At 47.8% G+C, this 27,220-nt stretch overlaps 2 protein-coding genes across 4 annotated transcripts in view; one reads left to right on the forward strand and one right to left on the reverse strand.

Moving 5' to 3' along the window:
• LOC119951929 (zinc finger protein 420-like) overlaps positions 1-27,220 on the reverse strand; it is a 98,845-nt gene that overhangs the window by 24,153 nt on the left and 47,472 nt on the right. The gene's annotated exons all lie outside the window — the stretch shown is intronic.
• Positions 293-25,353, forward strand: LOC119951931 (zinc finger protein 774-like). Of its 3 annotated transcripts, XM_038775325.1 has the most exons (3): positions 21,513-21,702; positions 22,561-22,610; positions 23,134-25,353. In XM_038775325.1, exon 3 carries the CDS (start codon positions 23,544-23,546, stop codon positions 24,564-24,566), a length of 1,023 nt encoding a protein of 340 aa, XP_038631253.1. In that variant the 5' UTR covers positions 21,513-21,702; positions 22,561-22,610; positions 23,134-23,543; the 3' UTR covers positions 24,567-25,353. The 3 variants fall into 3 exon arrangements, with proteins under 3 accessions (XP_038631254.1, XP_038631253.1, XP_038631252.1); XM_038775326.1 differs by lacking the exons at positions 21,513-21,702; positions 22,561-22,610 and adding an exon at positions 293-402; XM_038775324.1 differs by lacking the exon at positions 22,561-22,610 and having other exon boundaries at positions 21,517-21,702.

Below are 27,220 nucleotides of genomic sequence, written 5' to 3' on the forward strand. Positions count from 1 at the left end.
TGTGGCAGACAGGGTCCAGAAGCTGTTGGGGGACGATGTCTTCCCTCGCCCGGGGCAGCACGGTGGCCTAGTGGTTAGCACAACCGCCTCACGGCGCTGAGGTCCCAGGTTCGATCCCGGCTCTGGGTCACTGTCCGTGTGGAGTTTGCACATTCTCCCCGTGTCTGCGTGGGTTTCGCCCCCACAACCCAAAAATGTGCAAAGTAGGTGGATTGGCCACACTAAATTGCCCCTTAATTAGAAAAAATTATTGGCTAATCTAAATTTATAAAAAAAAAAAAAAAAAATGTCTTCCCTCGCCCGGTGGAGGTGGACAGGGTGATGGCGAGGCAGCCGGAGACTTGTTGGCGCCAGAGTCGAGAGTCACCAGGCTAGCTGGGTGAGCTGGTCTACGGAAGCCAGGTGGGTGGTGTGTATATAGCTAGTTTATGGCAGGGGTTAGGTGACAGGGTGTTGTTGCTAGGGTGGGGCGGGAGAGAGGGGGATAGTGGACGAGGGAGGGACTTGGGTGCGGGAACATGGAGGAAGTCAGAGGTGGGGCTGCCAGAAGGCGGGCCGGGGGATGCGCGACACGGGCTGGGGGTGGCCCCAAGAAAGGAGATGGCTGATTGGGGGGGGTGGTGGGGGGGGGGGGGGCACGGTGACCCTCAACCAGGCTCATCACCTGGAACGTTAGAGGGTTAAATGGGCCGGTAAAGAGTGCACGTGTGTTCGCGCATCTGAGAGTGCTGAAGGCGGATGTAATAATGCTTCAGGAGACCCATCTGAAAGTTGCTGACCAGGTCAGATTGAGGAAGGGTTGGATCAGCCAGGTCTTTCATTCAGGGATGGACACTAAAACCAGGGGGGTTGCGACTTTGGTCAACAAATGGGTGCAATTCGAGGCGGGCAGCACAATCTCGGATGGGGGAGGCAGGTTTGTCATGGTGAGTGGCAAGCTTGAGGGGATCAGGGTAGTTTTGGTCAATGTAAATGCCCCAAACTGGGATGATGTGGAGTTTATTAGGAGACTGCTGGGGAAGATACCTGACCTGGACTCGCACAGTCTGATTATGAACATAGAACAGTACAGCACAGAACAGGCCCTTCGGCCGTCGATGTTGTGCCGAGCCTTGTCCAAAACCAAGATCAAGCTATCCCACTCCCTGTCATTCTGGTGTGCTCCATGTGCCTATCCAATAACCGCTTGAAAGTTTGTAAAGTGCCCGACTCCACTATCACGGCAGGCAGTCCATTCCACACCCTAACCACTCTCTGAGTAAAGACCCTACCTCGGACATCCCTCCTATATCTCCCACCCTGAATCTTATAGTTATACCCCCTTGTAACAGCTACATCTACCCGAGGAAATAGTCTCTGAACATCCACTCTATCTATCCCCCTCATCATCTTATAAACCTCTATTAAGTCGCCTCTCATCCTCCTCCACTCCAAAGAGAAAAGCCCTAGCTCCCTCAACCTTTCCTCATAAGACCTATCCTCCAAACCAGGCAGCATCCTGGTAAATCTCCTTTGCACCCTTTCCAATACTTCCACATCCTTTCTATAATGAGGTGACCAGAACTGCACACAATACTCCAAATGTGGTCTCACCAGGGTCATGTACAGTTGCAGCATAACCCCATGATTGGTCGTGTTCTGTTCTGTATGTTTATTGGCTCATCTGGGTGTCTGTCCATGCCTGCTTTTACCTCATGATGTGCATGGGTTGGGAGGAGTTTCAGAGTGAGAGTTGGGGGGAGTTTGAGTGAGAGTTGGGGGGAGTTTGAGTGAGAGTTGGGGGGAGTTTGAGTGAGAGTTGGGGGGAGTTTCAGAGTGAGTGTTGGAGTTTCAGAGTGAGAGTTGGGGGGAGTTTCAGAGTGAGAGTTGGGGGGAGTTTCAGAGTGAGAGTTGGGGGAGTTTCAGAGTGAGAGTTGGGAGTTTCAGAGTGAGAGTTGGGAGGAGTTTCAGAGTGAGGGTTGGGAGGAGTTTCAGAGTGAGAGTTGGGAGGAGTTTCAGAGTGAGGGTTGGGAGGAGTTTCAGAGTGAGAGTTGGGGGAGTTTCAGAGTGAGAGTTGGGGGGAGTTTCAGAGTGAGAGTTGGAGGGAGTTTCAGAGTGAGAGTTGGGAGGAGTTTCAGAGTGAGAGTTGGGAGGAGTTTCAGAGTGAGAGTTGGGAGGAGTTTCAGAGTGAGAGTTGGGAGGAGTTTCAGAGTGAGAGTTGGGAGGAGTTTCAGAGTGAGGGTTGGGAGGAGTTTCAGAGTGAGAGTTGGGAGGAGTTTCAGAGTGAGGGTGGGGGGAGTTTCAGAGTGAGAGTTGGGAGGAGTTTCAGAGTGAGGGTTGGGGGGAGTTTCAGATGGGAGGGGATTTTAACACAGTCTTTGACTCCGGCCTAGTCCGGTCGTGTTCTGAAACGGGTAAGATGCAGGCAATGACAAAAGAACTGAGGGGATTTATGGAGCAAATTGGGGGAGGGGGGCTGATCCATGGAGGGCTAGTCGCCAATGGGGAGGGAGTTTTCGTTCTATTCACATGTCCATAAGGGTATTCCCAACTTGATTTTTTCATCATGAGCAGCGTTTTGCCAGCGGGGGTGACAGACGTAGAATATTCGGCGATCGTTATTTCGAACCATGCCCCGCACTTGGTTGATCTGAAGCTCTGCAAGGAAAGTTTTCAGCGCCCTCAATGGAGGCTAGAGGTCAGTTTGTTGACGGACGAGATGGTGTGTGAGAGGGTGAGGAAATGTAGGCAAAACTACCTGCAGGCCAATGACACAGGGGAAGTCTCAGCTGCGGTGCTCTGGGAGGCGCTGAAGGCAGTGGTGAGAGGGGAGCTGATTTCGATTAGAGCACATAGAGACAGGATGGACAGGGCAGAAATTGACCGACTGGTAAGGGAGATCTTACAGACAGACAGGAGATATGCGGAGACCCCGAGGGCAGAGCTTCTAAGGGAACGACGAAGGCTTCAGACTGAGTTTGGGGTGGTGTCCAGAGGTAAGGCTGTGGAGCAGCTTAGGAAGGCGAGGGGTGCGATTTATGAGCACGGGGAGAAAGCCAGTAGAAGGTTGGCACAGCAACTGAGGAAGAGGGAGGCGGCCAGGGAAATAGGGAAGGTAGTCGACCGGGGGAGGGATCTTGGTAGGGGATCCGGCAGGGCTGAACAAGGTGTTCAGGGACTTCTATAGTAAGCTTTACACCTCGGAACCACCCCCTGGAGCTGGAGGGGATGAGGCGGTTTCTGGATGGACTGACCTTCTCAAAAGTGGGCAGGGGTTAGACGGGTTGGGAACCCCGATCAGGACCAAAGAAATATTGAGGGCCATGCAATCGGGTAACGCCCCAGGGCCGGATGGGTATCCGGTGGAGTTTTACAAAAAGTTCTCCGAGATAGTGGGGCCAGTGCTGGCCAGGGTTTTTAATAAGGCAAGAGACAGAGGGGTGCTACCCCCGACAATGTCACAGGCCACCATCTCCCTGATATTGAAACGGGACAAAGACCCGGAGGCATGTGGGTCCTATAGGCCGATCTCTCTGCTCAACGTAGATGCTAAAATACTGGCCAAGCTCATGGCTGCTCGGATTGAGGACTGTGTGCCAGATGTCATTATGAAAGATCAAACCGGGTTTGTCAAAGGCAGACATCTGGCGCCCAACCTAAGAAGGCTGCTGAATGTGATCAGGATGCCCTCGGAGAGTAGGGAGGTAGAGGTAGTTGTGGCAATGGATGCCGAAAAGGCTTTCGACCGGGTTGAGTGGAATTATTTATGGGAGATGCTGGGACGATTCGGGTTCGGGGAGGGCTTTATCGACTGGGTCAGACTTGTACCAGGCTCCGGAGACGAGTGGGACATCTGACTATTTCAGACTGTACTCTGGGACAAGGCAGGGGTGTCCCCTCTCCCCACTGCTGTTTGCTTTTGCAAGAGCAGCTGGCAATTGCCCTGAGAGCTTCTAGGGGGTGGTGGAACACAGAGTTTCATTGTATGCCGACGACCTGCTCTTATACATCACGGATCCAGTGGCTGGGATGGATGAAATCATGGGAATCCTGAAGGAATTTTGGCTGGTTCTTGGGGTACAAACTGAAAATGGCAAAGAGCGAGTTGTTTGTAGTCCAAGCGAGGGGCCAGGAGGGTTGGTTGAGGGGGCTGCCGTTCAGGCTAGTAGGGGACAGTTTTAGATACTGAGGGACACAGGTGGCGTGGTACTGGGGCCGTCTGCTCAAGTTGAACATATCTCAGTTGGTGGAGCAAATGAGGGCTGAGTTCTGGAGGTGGGATGCGCTCCCACTGACACTAATGGGGAGAGTGCAGACGGTTAAAATGACAATCGTCCCGAGATTCCTGTTCGTCTTCCAGTGTCTCCCCATTTTCATTCCGCGGTCTTTTTTCAAGAAGGTCAATAAAATGGTTATGGGATTTGTGTGGGCGGGAAAGTCCCCGCGGGTGAGGAGATTGATGCTTGAGAGGAATCGAGGGGAAGGGGGGCTGACACTGCCAAACTTTAGTAACTACGACTGGGCGGCCAACATAGCTATGATAAGGAAGTGGATGGTGGGTGTGGGGTCGGTTTGGGGGTGAATGGAGGCCACTTGGTGCAGGGGCACCAGTTTGGCAGCCCTGGTCACGGTGCCCCTGCCGCTCCCTCCGGCACGGTACTCCACCAGCCGTATAGTGGTGGCGACTTTGCAGATCTGGGGCCAATGGAGAAGGTATGTGGGGGGAGTGAGAGCATCAGTTTGGTCCACAATTTGCGACAATCACCGGTTTGCCCTGGGTAATATGGACGGTGGGTTCCCAGCATGGCAGAGGGCTGGGATTGAGAGGATGGGGGATTTGTACTTGGAAGGGAGCTTCCCGAGCATGAGGGCGTTAGAGGAGAAATTTGGGCTGGCGAGAGAATGAGTTCAGGTACTTGCAGGTGCGGGATTTCCTACGCAGACAGATTCCGTCCTTCCCATGCCTGCCACTTAGAGGGATCCAGGACAGGGTAGTGTCAAGTGGATGGGTGGGAGAGGAGAGGGTCTTGGATATATATAAAGAACTTATGGGAGCAGAGGAGAGACAGATCGAGGAGCTGAAGCTTAAGTGGGATAGGGAACTCGGAGGGGAGATAGAAGAGGGCTTATGGGCGGAGGCGTTGAGCAGGGTAAACGTGACTGCAACATGCGCTAGGCTCAGCCTGATTCAATTTAAGGTCATCCACTGGGCCCAAATGACAGTGGCCCAGATGAGTACATTTTTTGGATTGGAGGATAGGTGCGCCAGATGTTCGGGAGGACCGGCGAACCATGTCCACATGTTTTGGGCATGCACAAAACTCGGGGTACTGGCAGCGATTCGCAGATGTTATGTCCCAGGTACTGAAAACAGGGCTAGTGATGAGTCCTGAGGTGGCTATTTTTGGGGTTTCGGAGGATCCGGGAGTCCAGGAGGAGAGAGAGGCTGGTGTTTTGGCCTTTGCTTCCCTGGCAGCCCAGCGATGAATTCTTTTGGCATGGAGGGACTCCATGCCCCCGAAGTCGGAGGCCTGGCTATCGGATATGGCTAGCTTTCTCGGTCTGGAGAAAATTAAGTTCGCTTTGAGAGGGTCATTGTCCGGGTTCGCCCGGAGGTGGCAACCATTTATCGACTTCTTCACGGAAAATTAATCATCAGCAGGGTGGGGGCGGGAGGGGGGGTTGGGTAACGTAGATTCGGGGGTGGTTAGGCTGGTCCTTGTAGGAGGGGAGCTGGTTTCCTTGAACTATATTGATTGTTTTTTTGCACACTGTTTTATATTGTTGTTATGCCAAAATGTCTGAATAAAATTGTTTATCAAAAAAAAAATCTTGCGAATATCTGGAGTCCTAGCACCGATCCCTGCAGTACCCCAATCGTCACTGCCTGCTAATTTGAAAAGGACCCATTAATTCCTTCTCTTTGTTTCCTGTCTGCCAACCAGTTTTTTTATCCATCTCAATACACTACTCCTTATCCATATGCTTTACCTTTACACACTCTTATCTTTTCTGGGACTTTGTCAAAAGCCATCTGAAAGTCTAAATATACCACATCCACTGGCTCCTCCCTCGTCAACTCTACAAGTTACACCCTCAAAGAATTCCATTAGATCTGTCAAGCATAATTTCCCCTTCATCAATCCATGCTGACTCTGTCCGATCCTGCCACTGGTCTATAATTCCCTGTTTTCTCTCTAACTCCTTTTTTAAATAGTGGAATTACATAAGCCACCCTCCAATCTGCAGGAACTGTTCCAGAGTCCGTAGAATCCTGGAAGATCACCACCAATCCATCCACTATTTCTGCAGCTACTTCTTTAAGTACTTTGGGATGCAGATTATCAGGCTCTGGGGATGTATCAGCCTTCAATCCCATCAATTTCCCCATTACCATTTCTCTACTATTATAAAATAAAAGCAAATTACTGCGGATGCTGGAATCTGAAACGAAAGGGAAAATGCTGGAAAATCTCAGCAAGTCTGGCAGCATCAGTAGGGAGAGAAAAGAGCTAAAGTTTCGAGTCTGATGACTCTTTGTCAGAGCTTTTTTTTTTAGAACAGTACAGCACAGAACAGGCCCTTCAGCCCTCGATGTTGTGCCGAGCAATGATCACCCTACTTAAACCCACGTAACCCGTATACCCGTAACCCAACAATCCCCCCATTAACCTTACACTACGGGCAATTTAGCATGGCCAATCCACCTAACCCGCACATCTTTGGACTGTGGGAGGAAACCGGAGCACCCGGAGGAAACCCACGCACACACAGGGAGGACGTGCAGACTCCACACAGACAGTGACCCAGCCGGGAATCGAACCTGGGACCCTGGAGCTGTGAAGCATTGATGCTAACCACCATGCTACTGTGAGGCCCCCACAGGGACCTTCAATCTTTTTCTCTTCACATACTTACAAAAACTTATACAATCAGCCTAATTTCCTGTTTAACGCCATTCCCAACATCAACACTGTAGTTTGGGTGTCTAGATACGATGCCTCTTGATTTTTTTGTCCCTTGGTGTATCTCAGCTCTCCCCATACAGATTCCACAATGTCGGAGCTGATATCCTTCCTCACTATTTTAATTTCCTCTTTTGCCATTGGCGGCACAGCACCAGGGTCCCAGGTTCGATTCCCGGCTTGGGTCACTGTCTGTGCAGAGTCTGCACGTTCTCCCCGTGTCTGCGTGGTTTTCCCTGGTGTACCGGTTTCCTCCCACAAGTCCCGAAAGACGTGCTATTAGGTGAATTAAGACATTCTGAACTCTCCCTCAGTGTAACCGAACAGTCGCCAGAGTGTGGCGACTTGGGGATTGTCACAGTTACTTCATTGCAGTGTTAATGTAAGCCTACTTGTGACAAGAATAAAGATTATTATTATTCAGCACTGCCACTGCACTGCCTTTTCATTTTTGTCTGTCCTTCCTAAACAGTGAATATATTCAGTTCCCATCCCTGGTCATCCTGCGGCTATGTCTCCATAATCCCGATTGTCTCACACCCGTTTACCTCTATTTGCGTGATTCACTTGGTTATGCCGTCTGCAGTCATACCAGGGAGTTCATACTGGGGAGAGGCCGTTCACCTGCTCTCAATGTGCAAAGGGATTTTGTAATTCATTGCACTTTCTGAGACACCAATAAGTTCACAACTGATTACAGAGATTGGATTCTGCTGTTATTGTTTCGGTTCCCAATTATATCCAGGACTGCATGTTGTTCATTCTGTTGGTCAATGGGGATGGTCAGAGGGTTTCTTTCTGCTGGATTGGAAGTCTCACTACTTCACCTCCAGTGGTCTGATTCTCTCTGAGCCTTCTTGCGAATATCTGGTTGCACATTTCACAAGGATCAAAGAATGAAAGTGTGTTTGGAGGTTAGAAGATGTTTCATTACCATTTCTGTTTGGAAACCCCAAAAATCATGCCACATTGCCATGAAGATGGGCTATGGTGGTTACATTGTTCTTTTGTTTAATTTATCTCGGTGTTTTGTCATAGAAGAAAACTATTAGGGTATGAGGGCCAAGTTCTCTGTGGTGCACTGGGAAACAACATTAAATATTATGGTGTGTTATGGGCCAGGGTTTAGAAAACCCCAATGTGTATCATGGAGTTCACCTGACCCACAACCTTTACGAGATTGTGGTATGGGGAGCACACAGCCCACTCTACAGGTGTGGTACAGCAGAAATCGAAAAGTATTTTTAAAGTAAACAATGTTTATTCTATGAACTCAAGTTAACCATTTTAAAACATACAGTGAACATCTTAGCAACCATTAATTCAAATACAACCCCCAAAGAATACAACACTAAGTAATCCTTAACCTTTCCTTTTAACATCCGTAAGGCATAAAAAAACCTTTCAACAGAAGCACATCAGGTTTAAATTCACTACTGAGAACAGTTATCACTCTGAATTCACCAAATGATCAAGAGATAGTCTTTACATGGCAGAGAGAACAATATTACACCTTCTCTGGCTGGCTGCAGCTCCAACATTGAAACAAAACCAAAAAAAAAACAGACACACCCAAGCTTTTATCAAAGTGAAACTAAAAAGCAGAGCCAGTGCTCAGCTCCACCCACACTTTGACATCACTGCAGTAATTTGAGCAGACAAACATTTCTTAAAGTGACATTCCCATGACACCTCCCCCCCCCCCCCAAAACAAACCCATCAACTTCAAGATGGTTTCATTTTTCACCTTTTCAGTATCCTTTAAGAAATGCACACAGTAAATATACTTTTCCGTTTCAAAATACAACACATGCAAACAGGTATAATAATATAGTCCAATTATTTTTTGTTCTTCCTCTAACTGAACCTGCTTCCGTTCATCACATTCATGACAAGCATCGACTTATGTTTTCTCGTCCTGCCACATGTACTATTTTTAAATGAAATGGCTGTAACAATAAACTCCAGTGAAACAGCCTTGCATTGTTATTCCGGAATCGCTCCAAAAATGTCAACGGATTATGACCAGTATATATAATGGTGTCAGACGGATTGCTGGTCACATAAATGTGAAAATGTTGCAGAACCAGCATCAAACTCAAAAGTCTCCATCTCAATCGTTGAATAGTTTTTCTGGTGAGAATTCAATTTCTTTGAAAAATAACCAATAGGCCGCTCTAGCCCTTCGTCGTCGTCTTGTAGAAGCACCGCACCTACACCCACATCACTCGCATCAACCACCACTTTGAATGGTTTGGTATGATTTGGGATGGCTAACACAGGAGCAGTGGTAACACAGCCTTCAGGCCGTCAAATGCCTTTGACACTCGGCTGTCCATTGGAATTTGTTACGCTTCTTGAGTAAGTCCGTCAGTGGAGCGACCACACTGCTAAAATTTGTTACAATTTTCCGGTAAAATCCACTCATACCCAGAAATCGCATTATTTCCCGTTGTGTCGAGGGTATCGGAAACTCCTCAATAATTTTCGTTTTCACATCCCGTGGGAACATTCAACCCTCTCCGATTGTATGGCCAATGAAAGTGACTTGGGCTTTTACAAATTCACTTTTGGCTAGGTTTATCACCAAATCCACCTCCTGAAGTCGATCAAATAACTCCTTCAGTTGTTTTAAATGTTCTTTCCATGTCTGGCCGAAAATTACCAGATCGTCGATGTATACCGCACAATTGGGTAATCCTGAAACGACTTTGTTAGTTTTTTTTAAAAATAATTTTTATTGGAATTTTTTACAGAAAATATAACAAGTATAGCAAAAAGCAGTAATATGCAACTAACAGCCCCATAACACCCACAATTGCCCCCATACCGTAACATCACATGTATCACATTCCCCCACCCCCCCCCCCCCCCCCAAACAAGAGAACTTAACCATAAATTAAAATTAGATAAATCAAATTTAAATAAAATAAGCCAACATAATCAACGTCCCCCCCCACCCCCCCGGGTTGCTGTTGCTACTGTCCCAGTACCCTATCGTTGAGCCAGAAAGTCGAGGAAAGGTTCCAACCGTTTAAAGAACCCTTGCACCGATCCTCTCAGGGCGAATTTAACCTTCTCAAGCTTAATGAAGCCCGCCATGTCATTGATCCAGGTCTCCACGCTTGGGGGCCTCGCGTCCTTCCACTGTAGCAAAATCCTTCGCCGGGCTACTAGGGACGCAAAGGCCAGCACACCGGCCTCTTTCGCCTCCTGCACTCCCGGCTCTACCCCAACCCCAAAGATCGCGAGTCCCCATCCTGGCTTGACCCTGGATCCCACCACCCTTGACACCGTCCTCGCCACCCCCTTCCAGAACTCCTCCAATGCCGGGCATGCCCAGAACATATGGGCAGGGTTCGCTGGACTCCCCGAGCACCTGGCACACCTATCTTCACCCCCAAAGAACCTACTCATCCTCGTCCCAGTCATGTGGGCCCTATGCAGCACCTTGAATTGGATGAGGCTAAGCCGCGCACACGAGGAGGAAGAATTTACCCTCTCCAGGGCATCAGCCCATGTCCCGTCTTCGATCTGTTCCCCCAGTTCCCCCTCCCACTTGACTTTGTTAGTTAATCGTTGAAATGTGGCTGGGGCATTTTTCATGCCAAATAGCATAACTTTGAAATGGTATATAACATCTGGAGTCACAAAAGCTGAAATCTCCTTCGCCTTTTCAGATAAAGGTACCTGTCAGTAACCTTTAAGTAAATCCAGTTTGGAAATAAAAGCTGATTGTCCCACTTTCTCAATGCAATCCTCCAAACGTGGAATACGATAAGAGTCTGTTCTTGTAACTGCATTAATCTTTCTATAGTCCACACACAACCATTGGGTACCGTCTGGTTTAGGTACCATCACTATGGGTGAGCTCCATTAGCTGCAACCCACTTCAATTAAGCCATTTTTAAGCATACGCTCAATCCCTTTGTTAACCTGTGCTAATTTTAAAGGGTTACGTCTATATAGAACATAGAACAGTACAGCACAGAACAGGCCCTTCGGCCCTCAATGTTGTGCCGAGCCATGATCACCCTACTCAAACCCACGTATCCACCCTATACCCGTAACCCAACAACCCCCCTCCTTAACCTTACTTTTATTAGGACACTACGGGCAATTTAGCATGGCCAATCCACCTAACCCACACATCTTTGGACTGTGGGAGGAAACCGGAGCACCCGGAGGAAACCCACGCAAACAGGGGGAGGACGTGCAGACTCCACACAGACAGTGACCCAGCCGGGAATCGAACCTGGGACCCTGGAGCTGTGAAGCATTTATGCTAACCACCATGCTACCCTGCTGCCCCTATATGGATATATAGGGTATGGATATATGGATGTTGTTTAATTGGAACAGCATTTCCCACATCTACATCATAGAATTTACAGTGCAGAAGGAGGCCATTCGGCCCATCGAGTCTGCACCAGTTCTTGGAAAGAGCACCCTACCCAAGGTCAACACCTCCACCCTATCCCCATAACCCAGTAACCCCACCCAACAATAGGGCAATTTTGGACACTAACGGTAATTTATCATGGCCAATCCACCTAACCACATTTTTGGACTTTCCAATCCTCTGGATAATCTTGACAATAAGCCCTCAACATTGTCTTTAATGGCTGATGCCACCCTTCTAAGGCTCCTTGCAATTCTGGATGGTACGCAGTTGATTTAAATTGTTTTATTCCTAAGCTATTCATAACTTCTTTGATAAACTTTGATCCTTGATCCAATTGTATTTCTGTGGGTAGTCCATATCTAGTAAAGAATTTAAGTAACTCCTCCACAATCTGGAATGGCCTCTGGAAACCTAGTAGACACATCCATTATAGTCAAATGATATTGATTACCACATTTTGTTTTAGGAAGTGGTCCTACGCAATCAATTAGGACCCTTGTAAAAAGTTCCTCAAATGCTGGAATGGGTATTAAGGGCGCTGGTTTTATCACTGCTTGAGGGTTCCTTATCACTTGACATGTGTGACATGATTGACAAAATTTAACTACATATTTATGTAGTCCAGGCCATTAAAAATGTTTCTGGATTTTAGCTTGAGTTTTCCTTATTCCCAAATGACCTCCCACTGGTACCTCATGTGCAACTCGCAACACCTCCTTTCTATACCATACCGGCAATACTACTTGATGAACATCTGCCCACTTTTCATCCATTTTTCATAAATCATAGGATTCATAGAATTTACAGTGCAGAAGGAGGCCCTTCGGTCCATTGATTCTGCACCGGCTCTTGGAAAGAGCACCCTACCCAAGGTCAACACCTCCACCCTATCCCCATAACCCAGTAACCCCACCCAACACTAAGGGCAATTTTTGACGCTAAGGGCAATTTATCATGGTCAATCCACCTAACCTGTACATCTTTGGACTGTGGGAGGAAACCGGAGCACCCGGAGGAAACCCACGCAGACACGGGGAGGATGTGCAGACTCCGCACAGACAGTGACCCAAGCTGGAATCGAACCTGGGACCCTGGAGCTGTGAAGCTTTTGTGCTATCCACAATGCTACCGTCATCATCTCATCAAAATATCACTTTTACGTTAACAACACTCTGGTATGCACTCAGATTCCTCTTCCATGTATGCTTTCTGATACATCCATTTTATTTCTATATCTTTTTGTTGTAACTCTGCCAACTGAAATCCTTCCTGAATGACAGTCTCTTTGAACAAGAAGGTCCTTGCACGATCCGTCCATTTCTCTACGCCTCGGCATTTCTCTTTAATGTCAGGTACTTTAGTTCAATCTGATCACAGAGTCCCTTGTAATTCTTCAACACAGGAGCATTGGTTATCACAGCTTTCAGGCAGTCAAATGCCTGTCGAAAGTCCGCTGTCCATTGAAATTTTCGAAGTTTCTTAAGCAAGTCCATCAGTGGCGCAATCACGCCACAAAACCTTTGCAGAAATGTTCGATCAAATCCACTAATGCCAAGAAATCGCATTATTTCCCTTCGTCTTGAGGGTATCAAAAACTCCTCGAGGAAAGTGACTTGGTCTTTTACAAATTCACTTTTGGCTAGGTTTATCACCAAACCAGCCTCCTGACGTTGATCAAATAACTCCATCAGATGTTTCAACTGTTCTTTCCATGCCGGTTTGAAAATTATCAGATTGTCGATGTATACCGCACAATTGGGTGATCCTGAAACATCTTTGTTAGTTAACCGTTGAAATGTGGCTGGGGCATTTTTCATGCCAAATGGTATAACTTTGAATTAGTATATACCATCTGGAGTCTTAAAAGCTGAAATCTCCTTTGCCCTTTCGGATAAAGGTACCTTCCAGTAACCTTTAAGTAAATCCAATTTGGAAATAAAAGCGGACTGTCCCACTTTCTCAATGCAATCCTCCAAATGTGGGATAGGGTAAGAGTCCGTTCTTGTAACTGCATTACCAGTTGTAGGTGAACCTTTAAAAGCTAGGTTTTGTGGACCTTATCAGATTGAAAGGAAATTAAGCGAGATGAATTATGTGGTAAAAACACCAGATCGAAGGAAGACTTACCGAGTGTATCATGTGAATATGCTTAAAAGGTACTTTGAAAGGGAAGGAGAGAAAAAGTAAGTTTTAATGATTCTAACTCAAAGTGATGAACCAAATCCAGATGACTATGAATTTGACATACCTCAAATTAAATTGGAAAATGAGGATGTTCTTAAAAATTGGGATAAATTGTTGAGTTACCTTCCAGAGGAAAAACAAACTGACCTGAAAGAGTTATTGACATCACATGGGCAAGTTTGTGGAGATAAATTGGGAAGTACTAAAATGGCTATACATGGTGTTGATGTGGGAAATGCTATTCCAATCAAACAACATCCATACAGACTTAACTCTTTAAAATTGGCACAGGTTAACATAGAGATTGAAAGTATGCTTATAATGGGATAATTGAAGTGGATTGCAGCCAATGGAGCTCACCCTTAGTGATGGGACCAAAACCAGTGGTACCCAACGATTGTGTGTGAACTATAGAAAGGTTGGAGGAAGAAGAACAATGGGAAAAAATGGACTATATTATTATACCTGTTTGTGTGTGTTTTATGAAACTATAAAGTATATTTACTGTGTGTATTTCTTAAAGGATGGTGAAAAATGAAACCGTCTTGAAGTTGATGGTTTATTTTTTTTCTTGGGGTGAGGTGTCATGAGAATGTCACTTTAAGAAATGTTTGGCTGCAGTGATGTCAGGGTGTGGGTGGAGCTAAGCTCTGGTTCTGCTTTTTTGTTCTGAGCAGGGCGCTAATACCGGGGGTGGTGGATACTGAGTATTCGGCAATCGCTGTGTTGGATCATGCCCTGCATTGGGTGGATCTACAGGTTAGTGTGAAGAGAGGGCAACGCCCGCTGTGGATACTGGATGTGGGGTTGCTAGCGGACGAAGCGATCTGTGGGCGGGTTAACAAGTCCACCCAGAACTACCTGGAAACAAATGATACGGGGGAGGCCTCTGCAGCGACCGTTTGGGAAGCTTTGAAGGCAGTGGTCAGAGGGGAATTAATCTCGATTCAGGCCTACAGAGAAAAGGCGGAGTGAGCTGAGAGGGATAGGTTAGTGGAGGAGATACTCAAGGTGGACAGGAGAAACTCGGAGGCCCTGGACGCGGGACTACTAAGGGAGCGGCGGAGGTTACAGACGGAGTTTGGGCTGTTGACTACAGGGAAAGCAGTGGAATAGCTGAGGAAGGCAAGGGGGGTGATTTATGAGTATGGGGAAAAGGCAAGCAGAATGTTAGCGCACCAGCTCAGAAAAAGGGAGGCAGCCAGGGAGATAGGGAGAGTAAAGAGTAGAGGTGGAAATATGGTCCTGGATCCAGTGGGGGTGAATGAGATGTTTAAGGACTTTTATAGTAAATTATATGAGTCGGAACCCCCGGTTGGGGTGGAGGGGATGAGGCAGTTTATGGATCAGTTGAGGTTTCCGAGGGTAGATGAGGATCTGGTGGAAGGGCTGGGAGCCCCAATTGAGATTGAGGAAATAATCGAGGGGCTGTAGGATATGCAGTCGGGCAAGGCCCCGGCCTGACAGCTATCCGGTGGAATTCTATAAGAAGTTTTCAGATGTATTGAATCCACTGCTGGTGAGGACATTTAATGAGACTTCCCCCCAACAATGTCGCAGGCCTCGATTTCATTGATCCTGAAATGGGAGAAGGACCCGGAGCAATGCAGGTCATACAGGCCAATTTCTCTACCGGAACTGTGTCCCGGGGTGATAAGGGAAGACCAGACAGGATTTGCAAAAGGCAGGCAACTCAAGGCCAATGTTCGAAGGCTTTTAAATGTATTATGATGCCCTCAGAAGGAGAGGAGGTGGTGGTAGCGATGGATGCGGAGAAGGCTTTTGATCGGGTGGAGTAGAATTACCTGTGGGAGGCGCTGGGAAGGTTTGGGTTTGGTGAGGGCTTTATTGACTGGGTGCAGTTGCTCTATCAGGCACCAGTAGCGAGTGTGCGTACGAACCGGCTGAGGTCGGGGTATTTTAAACTTCACTGAGGGACGAGGCAAGGGTGCCCCCTCTCCCCGTTACTGTTTGCTCTGGCCATAGAGCCATTGGCCATGGCGTTAAGAGCCTCTAGGAACTGGAAAGGGCTGGTTCGGGAGGGCATGGAACCGTCCGGGTATCGCTTTACGTAGATGATCTGCTCTGGTATATTTCAGACCCATTGGAGGGGATGGGGGAAGTAATGCGAATCCTGGGGGAATTTGGCAATTTTTCGGGGTATAAATTGAAGATGGGGAAAAGCGAGATGTTCGCAATTCAGGCAAGAGGACAGGAGAAGAGACTGGGAGAGCTGTTGCTTAGAATGGTAGGAAAGAGCTTTTGGTATCTGGGAATCCAGGTGGCCCAGAATGGCAGGCACTGCACAAGTTAAACCTATCCCGACTGGTTGAACAAATGAAAGGGGACTTTAAGAGATGGGACATGCTCCCGCGATCACTGGCGGGGAGGGTACAGACCGTGAAAATTTTTTTTTTTTTTTTTTTTTATAAATTTAGAGTACCCAATTCATTTTTTCCAATTAAGGGGCAATTTAGCGTGGCCAATCCACCTACCCTGCACATCTTTGTGTTGTGGGGGTGAAACCCACGCAAACACGGGGAGAATGTGCAAACTCCACACGGACAGTGACCCAGAGCCGGGATCGAACCTGGGACCTCGGCGCCGTGAGGCTGCAGGGCTAACCCACTGCGCCACCGTGCTGCCCCAGACCGTGAAAATGACGGTCCTTCCCAGATTTCTGTTTGTCTTTCAGTGCTTCCCCATCTTCATCCCAAGGGCCTTTTTCAAGCAGGTGAATAAAGTTATTTTGGGCTTTGTGTGGGCGAGTAAAACCCCGCGAGTGAAGAAAGTGTTGCTGGAGCGCAGTCGGGGGAGGGTGGGTTGGCGCTGCTGAACTTCTGCAAATATTACTGGGCGGTTAATATAGCCATGATTAGGAAATGGGTAGTGGGGGTGGGGTCAGCATGGGAGTGGATGGAGGCGGCGTCATGTAAAGACACAAGTTTGGGAGCACTGATAACAGCACCTCTTCCGTTCTCGCCGGCCCAATTCTCCACAAGTCTAGTGGTGGCGGTGGAGGAGATATAAGAGAGTGGAGGGAGCATCAGTTTGGACCCCGATTTATGATAATCATCGGTTTGTACTGGGTAGACTGGATGGTGGGTTCCAGAGATGGCAAAGGGCAGGTATTAGAAGAATGGAGGATCTATTTATAGACGGAAGCTTCCCCAGCTTGAAAGCTTTGGAGGATAAATTTGAATTGCCAGCAGGGAATGGGTTTAGGTGTCTGCAGGTGTGAGACTTCCTGAGAAATATACCGCAAGGCAAGAATTATAGCTGGAGGAAAGGCAATTATGATGCTATTCGGCAAGATTTAGGATGTATAGGATGGGGAAGGAAACTGCAGGGGATGGGTACAATCGAAATGTGGAGCTTTTTCAAGGAACAGCTACTGCGTGTCCTTGATAAGTATGTACCTGTCAGGCAGGGAGGAAGTTGTCGAGCAAGGGAACCGTGGTTTACTAAGGAAGTTGAAGCACTTGTCAAGAGGAAGAAGGCTTATGTTAGGATGAGACATGAAGGCTCAGTTAGGGCACTTGAGAGTTACAAGTTAGCCAGGAAGGACCTAAAGGGAGAGTTAAGAAGAGCGAGAAGAGGACACGAAAAGTCGTTGGCGGATAGGATCAAGGAAAACCCTAAGGCTTTCTATAGGTATATCAGGAACAAAAGAATGACTAGAGTAAGATTAGGGCCAATCAAGGATAGTAGTGGAAAGTTGTGTGTGGAATCAAAGGAGATAGGGGAAGCATTAAATGGATATTTTTCGTCAGTGTTTACACTGGAGAAAGACAATGTTGTCGAGGAGAATACTCAGGTACAGTCGACCAGGCTAGATGGGATTGAGGTTCACAAGGAGGAGGTGTTAGCAATTTTGGAAAGTGTAAAAATAGATAAGTCCCCTGGGCCAGATGGGATTTATCCTAGGATTCTCTGGGAAGCCAGGGAGGAGATTGCAGAGTCTTTGTCCTTGACCTTTATGTCGTCTTTGTCGATAGGAATAGTGCCGGAAGACTGGAGGATAGCAAATGTTGTCCCCTTGTTCAAGAAGGGGAGTAGAGACAACCCTGGTAATTATAGACCTGTGAGCCTTACTTCGGTTGTGGGTAAAATGTTGGAAAAGGGTATAAGAGATAGGTTTTATAATCATTTTGAAAAGAACAAGTTGATTAGCGATACTCAACATGGTTTTGTGAAGGGTAGGTCATGCCTCACAAACCTTATTGAGTTTTTTGAGAAGGTGACCAAACAGGTGGATGAGGGTAAAGCTGTTGATGTGGTGTATATGGATTTCAGTAAGGCGTTTGATAAGGTTCCCCACGGTAGGCTATTGCAGAAAATACGGAAGTATGGGATTAAAGGTGATTTAGCGGTTTGGATCAGTAATTGGCTAGCTGAAAGAAGACAGAGGGTGGTGGTTGATGGCAGATGTTCATCCTGGAGTTCAGTTACTAGTGGTGTACCGCAAGGATCTGTTTTGGGGCCACTGCTGTTTTTCATTTTTATAAATGACCTGGAAGAGGGTGTAGAAGGATGGGTTAGTAAATTTGCAGATGACACGAAGATTGGTGGAGTTGTGGATAGTGCTGAAGGATGTTATAGGTTACAGAGGGACATAGATAAGCTGCAAAGCTGGGCTGAGAGGTGGCAGATGGAGTTTAATGCGGAAAAGTGTGAGGTGGTTCACTTTGGAAGGAGTAACAGGAATGCAGAGTACTGGGCTAATGGCAAGATTCTTGGTAGTGTAGATGAACAGAGAGATCTCGGCATCCAGGTACATAAATCCCTGGAAGTTGCCACCCAGGTTAATAGGGCTGTTAAGAAGGCTAGCCTTTATCAGTAGGGGGATTGAGTTTCGGAGCCACGAGGTCATGCTGTAGCTGTACAAAACTCTGGTGCGGCCGCACCTGGAGTACTGCGTGCAGTTCTCGTCACATTATAGGAAGGATGTGGAAGCTTTGGAAAGGGTTCAGAGGAGATTTACTAGGATGTTGCCTGGTATGGAGGTAAGGTCTTACGAAGAAAGGCTCAGGGACTTGAGGTTGTTTTCGTTAGAGAGGAGAAGGCTGAGAGGTGACTTAATAGAGAAATATAAGATAGTCAGAGGGTTAGATCGGGTGGACAGTGAGAGTCTTTTTCCTCGGATGGTGATGACCAACACGAAGGGACATAGCTTTAAATTGAGGGGTGGCAGATATAGGACAGATGTCAGAGGCAGTTTCTTTACTCAGAGAGTAGTAGGGGTCCCCTTGTGCCTGCAACAGTAGTAGACTCGCCAAATTTAAGTGGTCACTGGATAGACATATGGATGAAAATGGAATAGTGTCGGTCAGAAAGGCTTCAGATGGTTTCACGGGTTGGCGCAACATCGAGGGCCGAAGGGCCCGTACTGCGCTGTAATGTTCTATGTTCTAAAGCAGGTTCCTGCCTTCCCGCTGCTGCCGCCATGGGGGATGCAGGATAGAGTAGTCTCCAGTACCTGGGTGGGAGAGGGGAAGGTATCAGATATTTACCAGGAGCTTTCGAAGGCGGAGGAAACTCCAGTGGAGGAGCTTAAGAGCAAGTGGGAGGACGAGCTAGGTGGGTCTGAGGGCGGATGCAGGGTTAATACATCCTCATCATGTGCTAGGCTTAGCCTAATACAATTCAAGGAAGTTCACTGGGCACACAACAGTGGCTCGGATGAGCAAGATTTTCGGGGACAGGGCAGGTGTGCAAGGTGCGCGGGAAGCCCAGCAAATCATGTCCACATGTTTTGGGCATGCCCGAAGTTTGGAGGGTTCTGGCAGGGTTCCACTAAGGCAATGTCCACGGTACTCAAAACAGGGGTAGTGCCGAGTCCGGAATGGGCGTTCTTGTGGAGTGTCGGAAGATCCGGGAGTGCAGGGGGCGAAAGAGGCCGACGTCTTGGCCTTTGCCTCCCTGGTAGCCTGGAGATAGATCTTGATAATGTGGAGGGACTCGAAGCCCCTGAGTGTGGAGACCTGGGTTAGTGACATGGCTGGGTTTCTCAGTCTCGAGAAAATAAAGTTTGCCTTAAGAGGGTCAATGGTAGGGTTCACCTGGAGGTGGCAGGCGTTCGTCGACTTTCTCATGGAAAATTAAAATGTCAGCAGATGCAGTATTCCATGGGGGCGGGGGGAGGGAGAAAGAGAGCTGGATTGTTGTTTTACGGTTGGGGTTGTGAAGATTGGGATGGGGGTGGAAATGTTTATTATACCATGTTTATGTCATTGTTATTATTATAAAAACTTTCAAATACCTTAATAAAAATATTTTTTTAAAAGATGCCCCTTAAACATCACTATAGTCCCTGCTTCCACCACCTCCTCCGGCAGCGAGTTCCAGGCGCCCACTACCCACTGTGTAAAAAACTTACCGCGTACATCTCCTCTAAACCCTTGCCCCTCGCACCTTAAACCTATGCCCCTAGTAATTGACTCCTCTAACATAGGAAAAATTCTCTGACTATCCACTCTGTCTATGCCCCTCATACTTTTGTAGACCTCTATCAGGTCACCCCTCAACATCCTTTGTTCCAGTGAGAACAAATCAAGTTTATTCAATCTCTCCTCATTGCTAATGCCCTCCATACCAGGCAACATCCTGGTAAATCTCTTCTGCACCCTCTCTAAAGCCTCCACATCCTTCCGGTACATGGCGACCAGAATTGAACACTATACTCCAAGTGTGGCATAACTAAGGTTCTATACAGCTGCAACATGACTTGCCATTTTTTATACTCAATGCCCTGGCCAATGAAGGCAAGCATGCCGTATGCCTTCATGACTATCTACTGCACCAGTGTTGCCCCTTCAGTGACCTGTGGACCTGTACACCAAGATCTCTCTGACTGTCAATACTCTTGAGGGTTCTGCCATTCACTGTATATTCCCTACCTGTATTAGATCTTCCAAAATGCATCACCTCATATTTGTCTGGATTAAACTCCATCTTCCATTCCGCCGTCCAAGTCTCCAAACGATCTACATCCTGCTGTATCCTCTAACAGTCCTCATCGTTATCCGCAATTCCACCGACCTTTGTGTCATCCGCAAACTTACTAATCAGACCAGTTACATTTTCCTCAAAATCATTTATATATACTATGAACAGCAAAGGTCCCAGCACTGATCCCTGCGGAACACCACTAGTCGCAGCCCTCCAATCAGAAACGCACCCTTCCATTGCTACTCTCTGCCTTCTATGAATATACTGATCAGAGGATTAGATAGGATGGACAGTGAGAGCCTTTTTCCTCGGATGGTGATGTCTAGCACAAGGGGACATAGCTTTAAATTGAGGGGTGATGTATATAGGACAGATGTCAGAGGTAGGTTCTTTACTCAGAGAGTAGTAAGGGCTTGGAATGCCTTGCCTGCAACAGTAGTGGACTCGCCGACATGAAGGGCATTTAAATGGTCATTGGATAGACATATGGATGATAAGGGAATAGTGTAGATGGGCTTTAGGGTGGTTTCACAGGTCGGCGCAACATCGAGGGCCGAAGGGCCTGTACTGCGCTGTGATGTTCTATTGTCTATGACCGAGCCAGTTCTGTATCCATCTTGCCAGCTCACCCCTAATCCCGTGTGACTTCACCTTTTGTATCAGTCTACCATGAGAGATCTTATCAAAGGATGAAGTTGACTGGGATGATTTATGATGTTAAAGGTGTTATATAAATAAGTTGTTGTTGTTGACTGTAACCCTGACCTCCTGTTTTACAATATCCCATTGGTTTCACAACAAACTCTATCTCTCATGTTTTGCCCCCTGCAGGTTTGTAGCCTTTAGAAAGACGGCGGCCGTTAACTCAGGCCTGTCACCGGGAGCAGGCCGCAGCTGTCCCCCCCGCTCGATGCAAACCCGGGCCCGGAAACTTCTTATTGGGGTTTGGAACCTCCACCGGGTTTCAGTGAAGCATCGGCACTGCGCATGCTCCAGCTCACAATGCCCAGGGAGTGATTGACGGCGACTCTGATCCAATAGGGAGAGAGGGGCGGGACAGGAGGACTCAGCCGGCAGCTGCTGCTCCAGCCAATCGGAGTGAATGAGGGGCGGGGCTGGGCCACGATCTCCCACGTGAGTTTGAGCATGCGCAGTGCCGATGACAGCTCGGGATTCAGGCAGTCGGGTGGAAATCCTGAGCCGGTCACAAATCGCGCGGTAAGTCATGAGGGAGGGATGGAGCCAGTAGATGGGTCGGGAGGCTTCATAAACCATGTCTGCCCCAAGCCCCGAATACGAAGGTCGGATGCGGCAGTTGACCCGGCGAAAGCTGCTCGTTCTTTTCCCCGAGACAGGCCCGGGTGGCCGGGCGCATGCGGAGGGAGTGAGAGCCCCGGCTTTGCTCCGCCTCCCATTCACTCTGATTGGCTGGAGGACCAGCCGCTCTTGTTCGGTCTTCCAGCACCGCCCCCTGTTCTTATTGGTCCGAACCCGCCGTCAATCAGTTCCCGGGCATTGTGAGCTGGAGCAAACCCGTCACCATCAGTGTCAGCTCCCTGGTTTGCAGCTGCGGAGCTTCTCCCTCCCTCCCGGGAACAGGCCCAGGTTAACGGGCACCATCCTGCTTCACACACTGGAGGGTGGTTCACATCACAGGATGGGGGAGGGGGGATAATAAATAAGAGCTGACACTTGCACTCAAATCAGTGAGGACTCAGATCTCTGGCAAGGAAGGAAACCCTGGCAGGTGGGTGGGGAGGATTCACAAACACCCGCTGGAGGCCCCAAACCCCCACTAAGACCCATTGGTTTTATTGTCAGTCTGCAGACAGGAGCTGGAGAACTGAACCCAGGGAGAGGAGAGGGAGAGAGAAAACTGGGAGTGGAGGAAAGAAATGGTGCAGATGGTGAGATGGGTTTGGATTTCAGCCCAGGGAGGAGGGAGAGTGCGTGGGAACGGGGATTTACAGCTTTGGGGAACAAGAGAGGAAAAAATGTTCCAGAGAAATTAGAACTGCCTGTTCAGAGTTTCTATCCTGGACTGACAGTGATGACTTTTGTAAATTCCTTTTACAGGGGATTGGAAGTGGAGAATTTGCACACAACAAACTGAACCCAACAGAAAGGTTTGTCTCTTTGCAGATTCTATCCTGCATTGACAGTGATGACTTTTGTAACATGAGAGATTACAGCTCTCAGGAAAAATTAAATTGAGGGGGACATTTTTTCTATCGAAAACATGGAATTAAGCAGTGATCTGATACAAATCTTTAAAATTGCCAGTAGTTTGGAGAGGGGCGATGTGAGAGAGTCCAAAACTGGGACCATCAATAAACAACAAATCATAAATATAAGATCGTTACGAATAAATCCAAGGGGGCAATACAAACAAATTTATTTACTCACAGGTTCAGAATGTGCAACTCATTTCCATGGTAATGAGTTGAGGAAAGTGCTGAGATGTTTTCAAAAGGAAACGGGACAAGCACGTGAGAGAAAATGGAATTGAAAATCAGCTGAAAGGCTCAGATTTGATAGGTGGTACAGTAGGAGATGTGTGCCGAGTATTGACAGCAGCAGAATCTGTGACAGAATGGCCTGTTTGTGTCTTATATATTCACAGTAATTCAATGTAATCTCCTTTTGCAGAATATTTGCAGGTGCAAGCATCGTATCGAGATCTGACAGAGTCACTTGATTCATCAGGACCGGCCTTTCAACGTGGAAGGAGAAATGTTTGTCTGTTTTGTCACTATGATTGAAAAAGCACCCAGACACAGATATCTAAGTAATTTTCTGCAGTTCGCTGGAACTGAGCTTTAACCAATCACACAGCATGAAATTAAATTGCAGCATTTACATCAGGGAGACACCGTACTCAGGCTTCAACTGATGATCCAAGTTGGAGAGACATAAGGACATTCGCACCAAAGGAATCAAGAAGCAGCAATAGGACATTCAGCCCCGTGAGCCTGTTCCACCATTTAATAACATCACAGCTGATCTGATAGTGATCTCAACTCTCCATCCCACCTACACCTGATAACTTGTCGATACCCATGGAGAAACCGTGGAAATGTGGGGACTGTGGAATGGGCTTCAATTGCCCATCTGAATTGGAAACTCATCGACGTATTCACACTGGGGAGAGGCCATTCACCTGCTCCGTGTGTGGGAAGGGATTCGCTCTGTCATCCAACCTCATCACACACCAGCATGTTCACACTGGTGAGAGGCCATTCACCTGTCTGGAATGTGGGAAGGGATTTAATGCTTTATCCAACCTCCGGACCCACCATCAGGTCCACTCTGATCAGAGACCATTTAAATGTGATCAATGTGAGAAGAGCTTTAAAAGCAGAAACGATTTACTGTTCCACCAACGCACTCACACTGGGGAAAGGCCGTTCACCTGCTCTATGTGTGGGAAGGGATTCACTCAGTCATCGAACCTCCGGACACACCAACGTGTTCACACTGATAAGAGATCGTTTAAATGTTCTGACTGTGAGAAGAGCTTTAAAAGTAAAAAGTATTTACTGATACATCAACGCACTCACACTGGGGAGAGGCCGTTCACCTGCTCCGTGTGTGGGAAGGGATTCACTTGTTCATCCTACCTTCTGACTCACCAATTTGTTCACACTGATCAGAAACCTTTTAATTGTTCTGAGTGTGAGAAAAAATTTAAAAGTAAAAGGGATCTTCTGAAACACCAACACACTCACTCTGGAGAGAGGCCATTCACCTGCTCCGTGTGTGGGAAGGGATTCACTCGGTTAGCCCACCTGCTGAGTCACCATCGAGTTCACACTGGGGAGAGACCGTTCACCTGCCCTGTGTGTGGGCAGGAATTCATTGATTCATCCAATCTTCTGAAACACCAGCGAGTTCACACTGGACAGAGGCCGTACTCTTGCCCTGTGTGTGAGAAGAAATTCACTCAGTCATCCCACCTGACTACACACCAACTTGTTCACACTGATCAGAAACCGTTTAAATGCTCTGACTGTGAAAAGAGATTTACAAGTAAACAGAATCTGCTGAAACACCAGCGAGTTCACACTGAAACAGAATCATAGACACTGACCCAAGCCGGGAAACAAACCTGGGACCCAGGAGCTGTGAAGCAATAGTGCTAACTATTGTGCTACCGGTACGCCCAAACGTGGGAGCGGTACTGGGGAGCCCCTGGGGCGTGGTTGTTTAACTGCTCCGTGTGTGCGGGGAGATTCACTCAATCAAACAACCTGCTCAGACATCAGCAAATTCACAGGCAACAGCAGGGTTTGGATTCAGCTGTTATTGTTGTTGCTGCTGTTCCTCACATCCAGGTGGCACGGTAGCATAGTGTAATCCCAAATTATACTTTATCTGCTGACTATTTCCCACTGATTTACCCTATGTAGGATCTTTCTGCAGGCTGTGTAACTGGCTCTTTTCACAGTCAGTTCACTGAAACACTTTCACTTGGGTGTGTGTGTCTCGCCACTTTTCCAGTAACAATAATATTTGAAATCTTTGCCCATGGGCAGAATTGACTTAACATTGCTCCTTCCACATTCTAAGGTCTGTGCTATTCAGGTTCTAATGAATCAAATAACCGTTACCTCTCATTGTGATGTTTGGTTTGAGTTTCCCATCTGCAACGTTTCCTGTTTAATACCTTGTACAAAATTCAGAACAGACAATTCCACTTTCAATGTTTTCTTCTAATTTCCCAAAGCTGTAAATTCTCATCTCACACCCTCTCCCTCCTCTCTGTGGTAAGAGCCAAACCAAACAGTGGGCAGCACAATAGTAGTGGGCGGTACAGTAGCATAGCGGTTAGCACTGTTGCTTCACAGCGCTAGGGTCCCAGGTTCGATTCCCGGCTTGGTTCACCGTCTGCGGAGTCTGCACGTGCTCCCTGTGTCTGCGTGGGTTTCCTCAGGGCACTCCGCTTTCCTGCCACGTGTCCCGAAAGACGTGCTTGTTAGGCGAATTGGGCATTCTGAATTCTCCCTCGGTGTACCCGGACAGGTGTCAGAATGTGGTGACTTGGGGCTTTTCACAATAACTTTATTGCAGTTTTAATGTAATCATACTTGTGACACGAATAAAGATGATTATTAATTCATTGTGCCATCTCCACCATTTCTTTCCTCCACTCCCGGTTTTCCCCCACCCTCCACTCTGGTTCTGTTCAGTTCTAACCAGTGTGCAGACTGAGTGAAGTTAACAACTCAATAATTTTCTCTCCTAGTCACTGAGACCCTGAAGCCCCACCCACTCCCTGTTCTCTCACCAGGATGGCCATGCATGAACTCTGCTGCTCCCTGAATCAAGATGGCAGCCATTAGCCTGTGACTTCCTAGGAAAAAGCCCCTGACCAACAAATTTGGGAGCAGCAGCTTTTTATTCTCAGCTTGTGGCCATCAGCAGGTTTTATCTGGAGACTCGATTCTCTGCGTGACACAACTCTCACCAGCTGGAAAAGCACATCCAGCACTCTCATGCTTCAGAACAAACTAAGAAGTCTTACAACACCAGGTTAAAGTCCAACAGGTTTGTTTCAAACATGAGCTTTCGGAGCACGGCTCCTTCTTCAGGTGAATGAAAAGGCTTGTTCCAGAAATGTTTATATAGACACAGTCAGAGATGCCCCGGAATGCGAGCACCTGCAGGCAATCAAATCATCAAAGATGCAGAGAGAGAGGTAACTCCAGGTTAAAGAGGTGTGAATTGTCCCAAGCCAGTTCAGTCGGTAGGCCTCTGCAAGTCCAGGCTTGTTGGTGGGGGCCGAATGTAATGCGACATGAATCCCAGATCCCGGTTGAGTCCGCATTCATGCGTGCGGAACTTAGCTATAAGTTTTTGCTCAGCAATTTTGCGTTGTCGCGTCTCCTGAAGGCCTCCTTGTAGAATGCTGACCCGGAGATCAGAGGCTGAATGTCCTTGACTGCTGAAGTGTTCCCCAACTGGAAGGGAACAGTCCTGCCTGTTGATAGTCGCACGATGCCCGTTTATTCGTTGTCGCAGTGTCTGCATGGTCTCGCCAATGTACCACGCTTCGGGACATCCTTTCCTGCAGCGTATGAGGTAGACTACATTGGTCGAGTCGCACGAGTATGCGCCGCGTACCTGGTGGGTGGTGTTTCCACGTGTAATGGTGGTGTCCATGTCGATGATCTGGCATGTCTTGCAGAGATTACCCTGGCAGGGTTTTGTGGTGTTGTGGTTGCTGTTCTGAAGGCTGGGTAATTTGCTGCAAACAATGGTTTGTTTGAGGTTGCGCGGTTGTTTGAAGGCCAGTAGTGGGGGTGTGGGGATGACCTTGGCAAGATGTCCATCCTCGCTGATGATGTGTTGGAGGCTGCGAAGAAGATGTCGTAGTTTCTCCGCCCCAGGAAAGTACTGGACGACGAAGGGTACTCTGTCAGTGGTGTCCCGTGTTTGTCTTCTGAGGAGGTCGGTGCGGTTTTTTGCTGTGGCGCGGTGGAACTGTCGATCAATGAGTCGAGCGCCATATCCCGTTCGTACGAGGGCATCTTTCAGCATCTGTAGGTGTCTGTTGCGCTCCTCCTTGTCTGAGCAGATCCTGTGTATACGGAGGGCTTGTCCATAGGGGATGGCTTCTTTAATGTGTTTCGGGTGAAAGCTGGAGAAGTGGAGCATCGTGAGATTATCTGTGGGCTTGCGGTAAAGCGAGGTGCTGAGGTGACCGTCCTTGATGGAGACGAGTGTGTCCAAGAAT

The sequence above is a fragment of the Scyliorhinus canicula genome, chromosome 17 (genome assembly GCF_902713615.1).
Source record: "Scyliorhinus canicula chromosome 17, sScyCan1.1, whole genome shotgun sequence".
Taxonomy (NCBI): domain Eukaryota; kingdom Metazoa; phylum Chordata; class Chondrichthyes; order Carcharhiniformes; family Scyliorhinidae; genus Scyliorhinus; species Scyliorhinus canicula.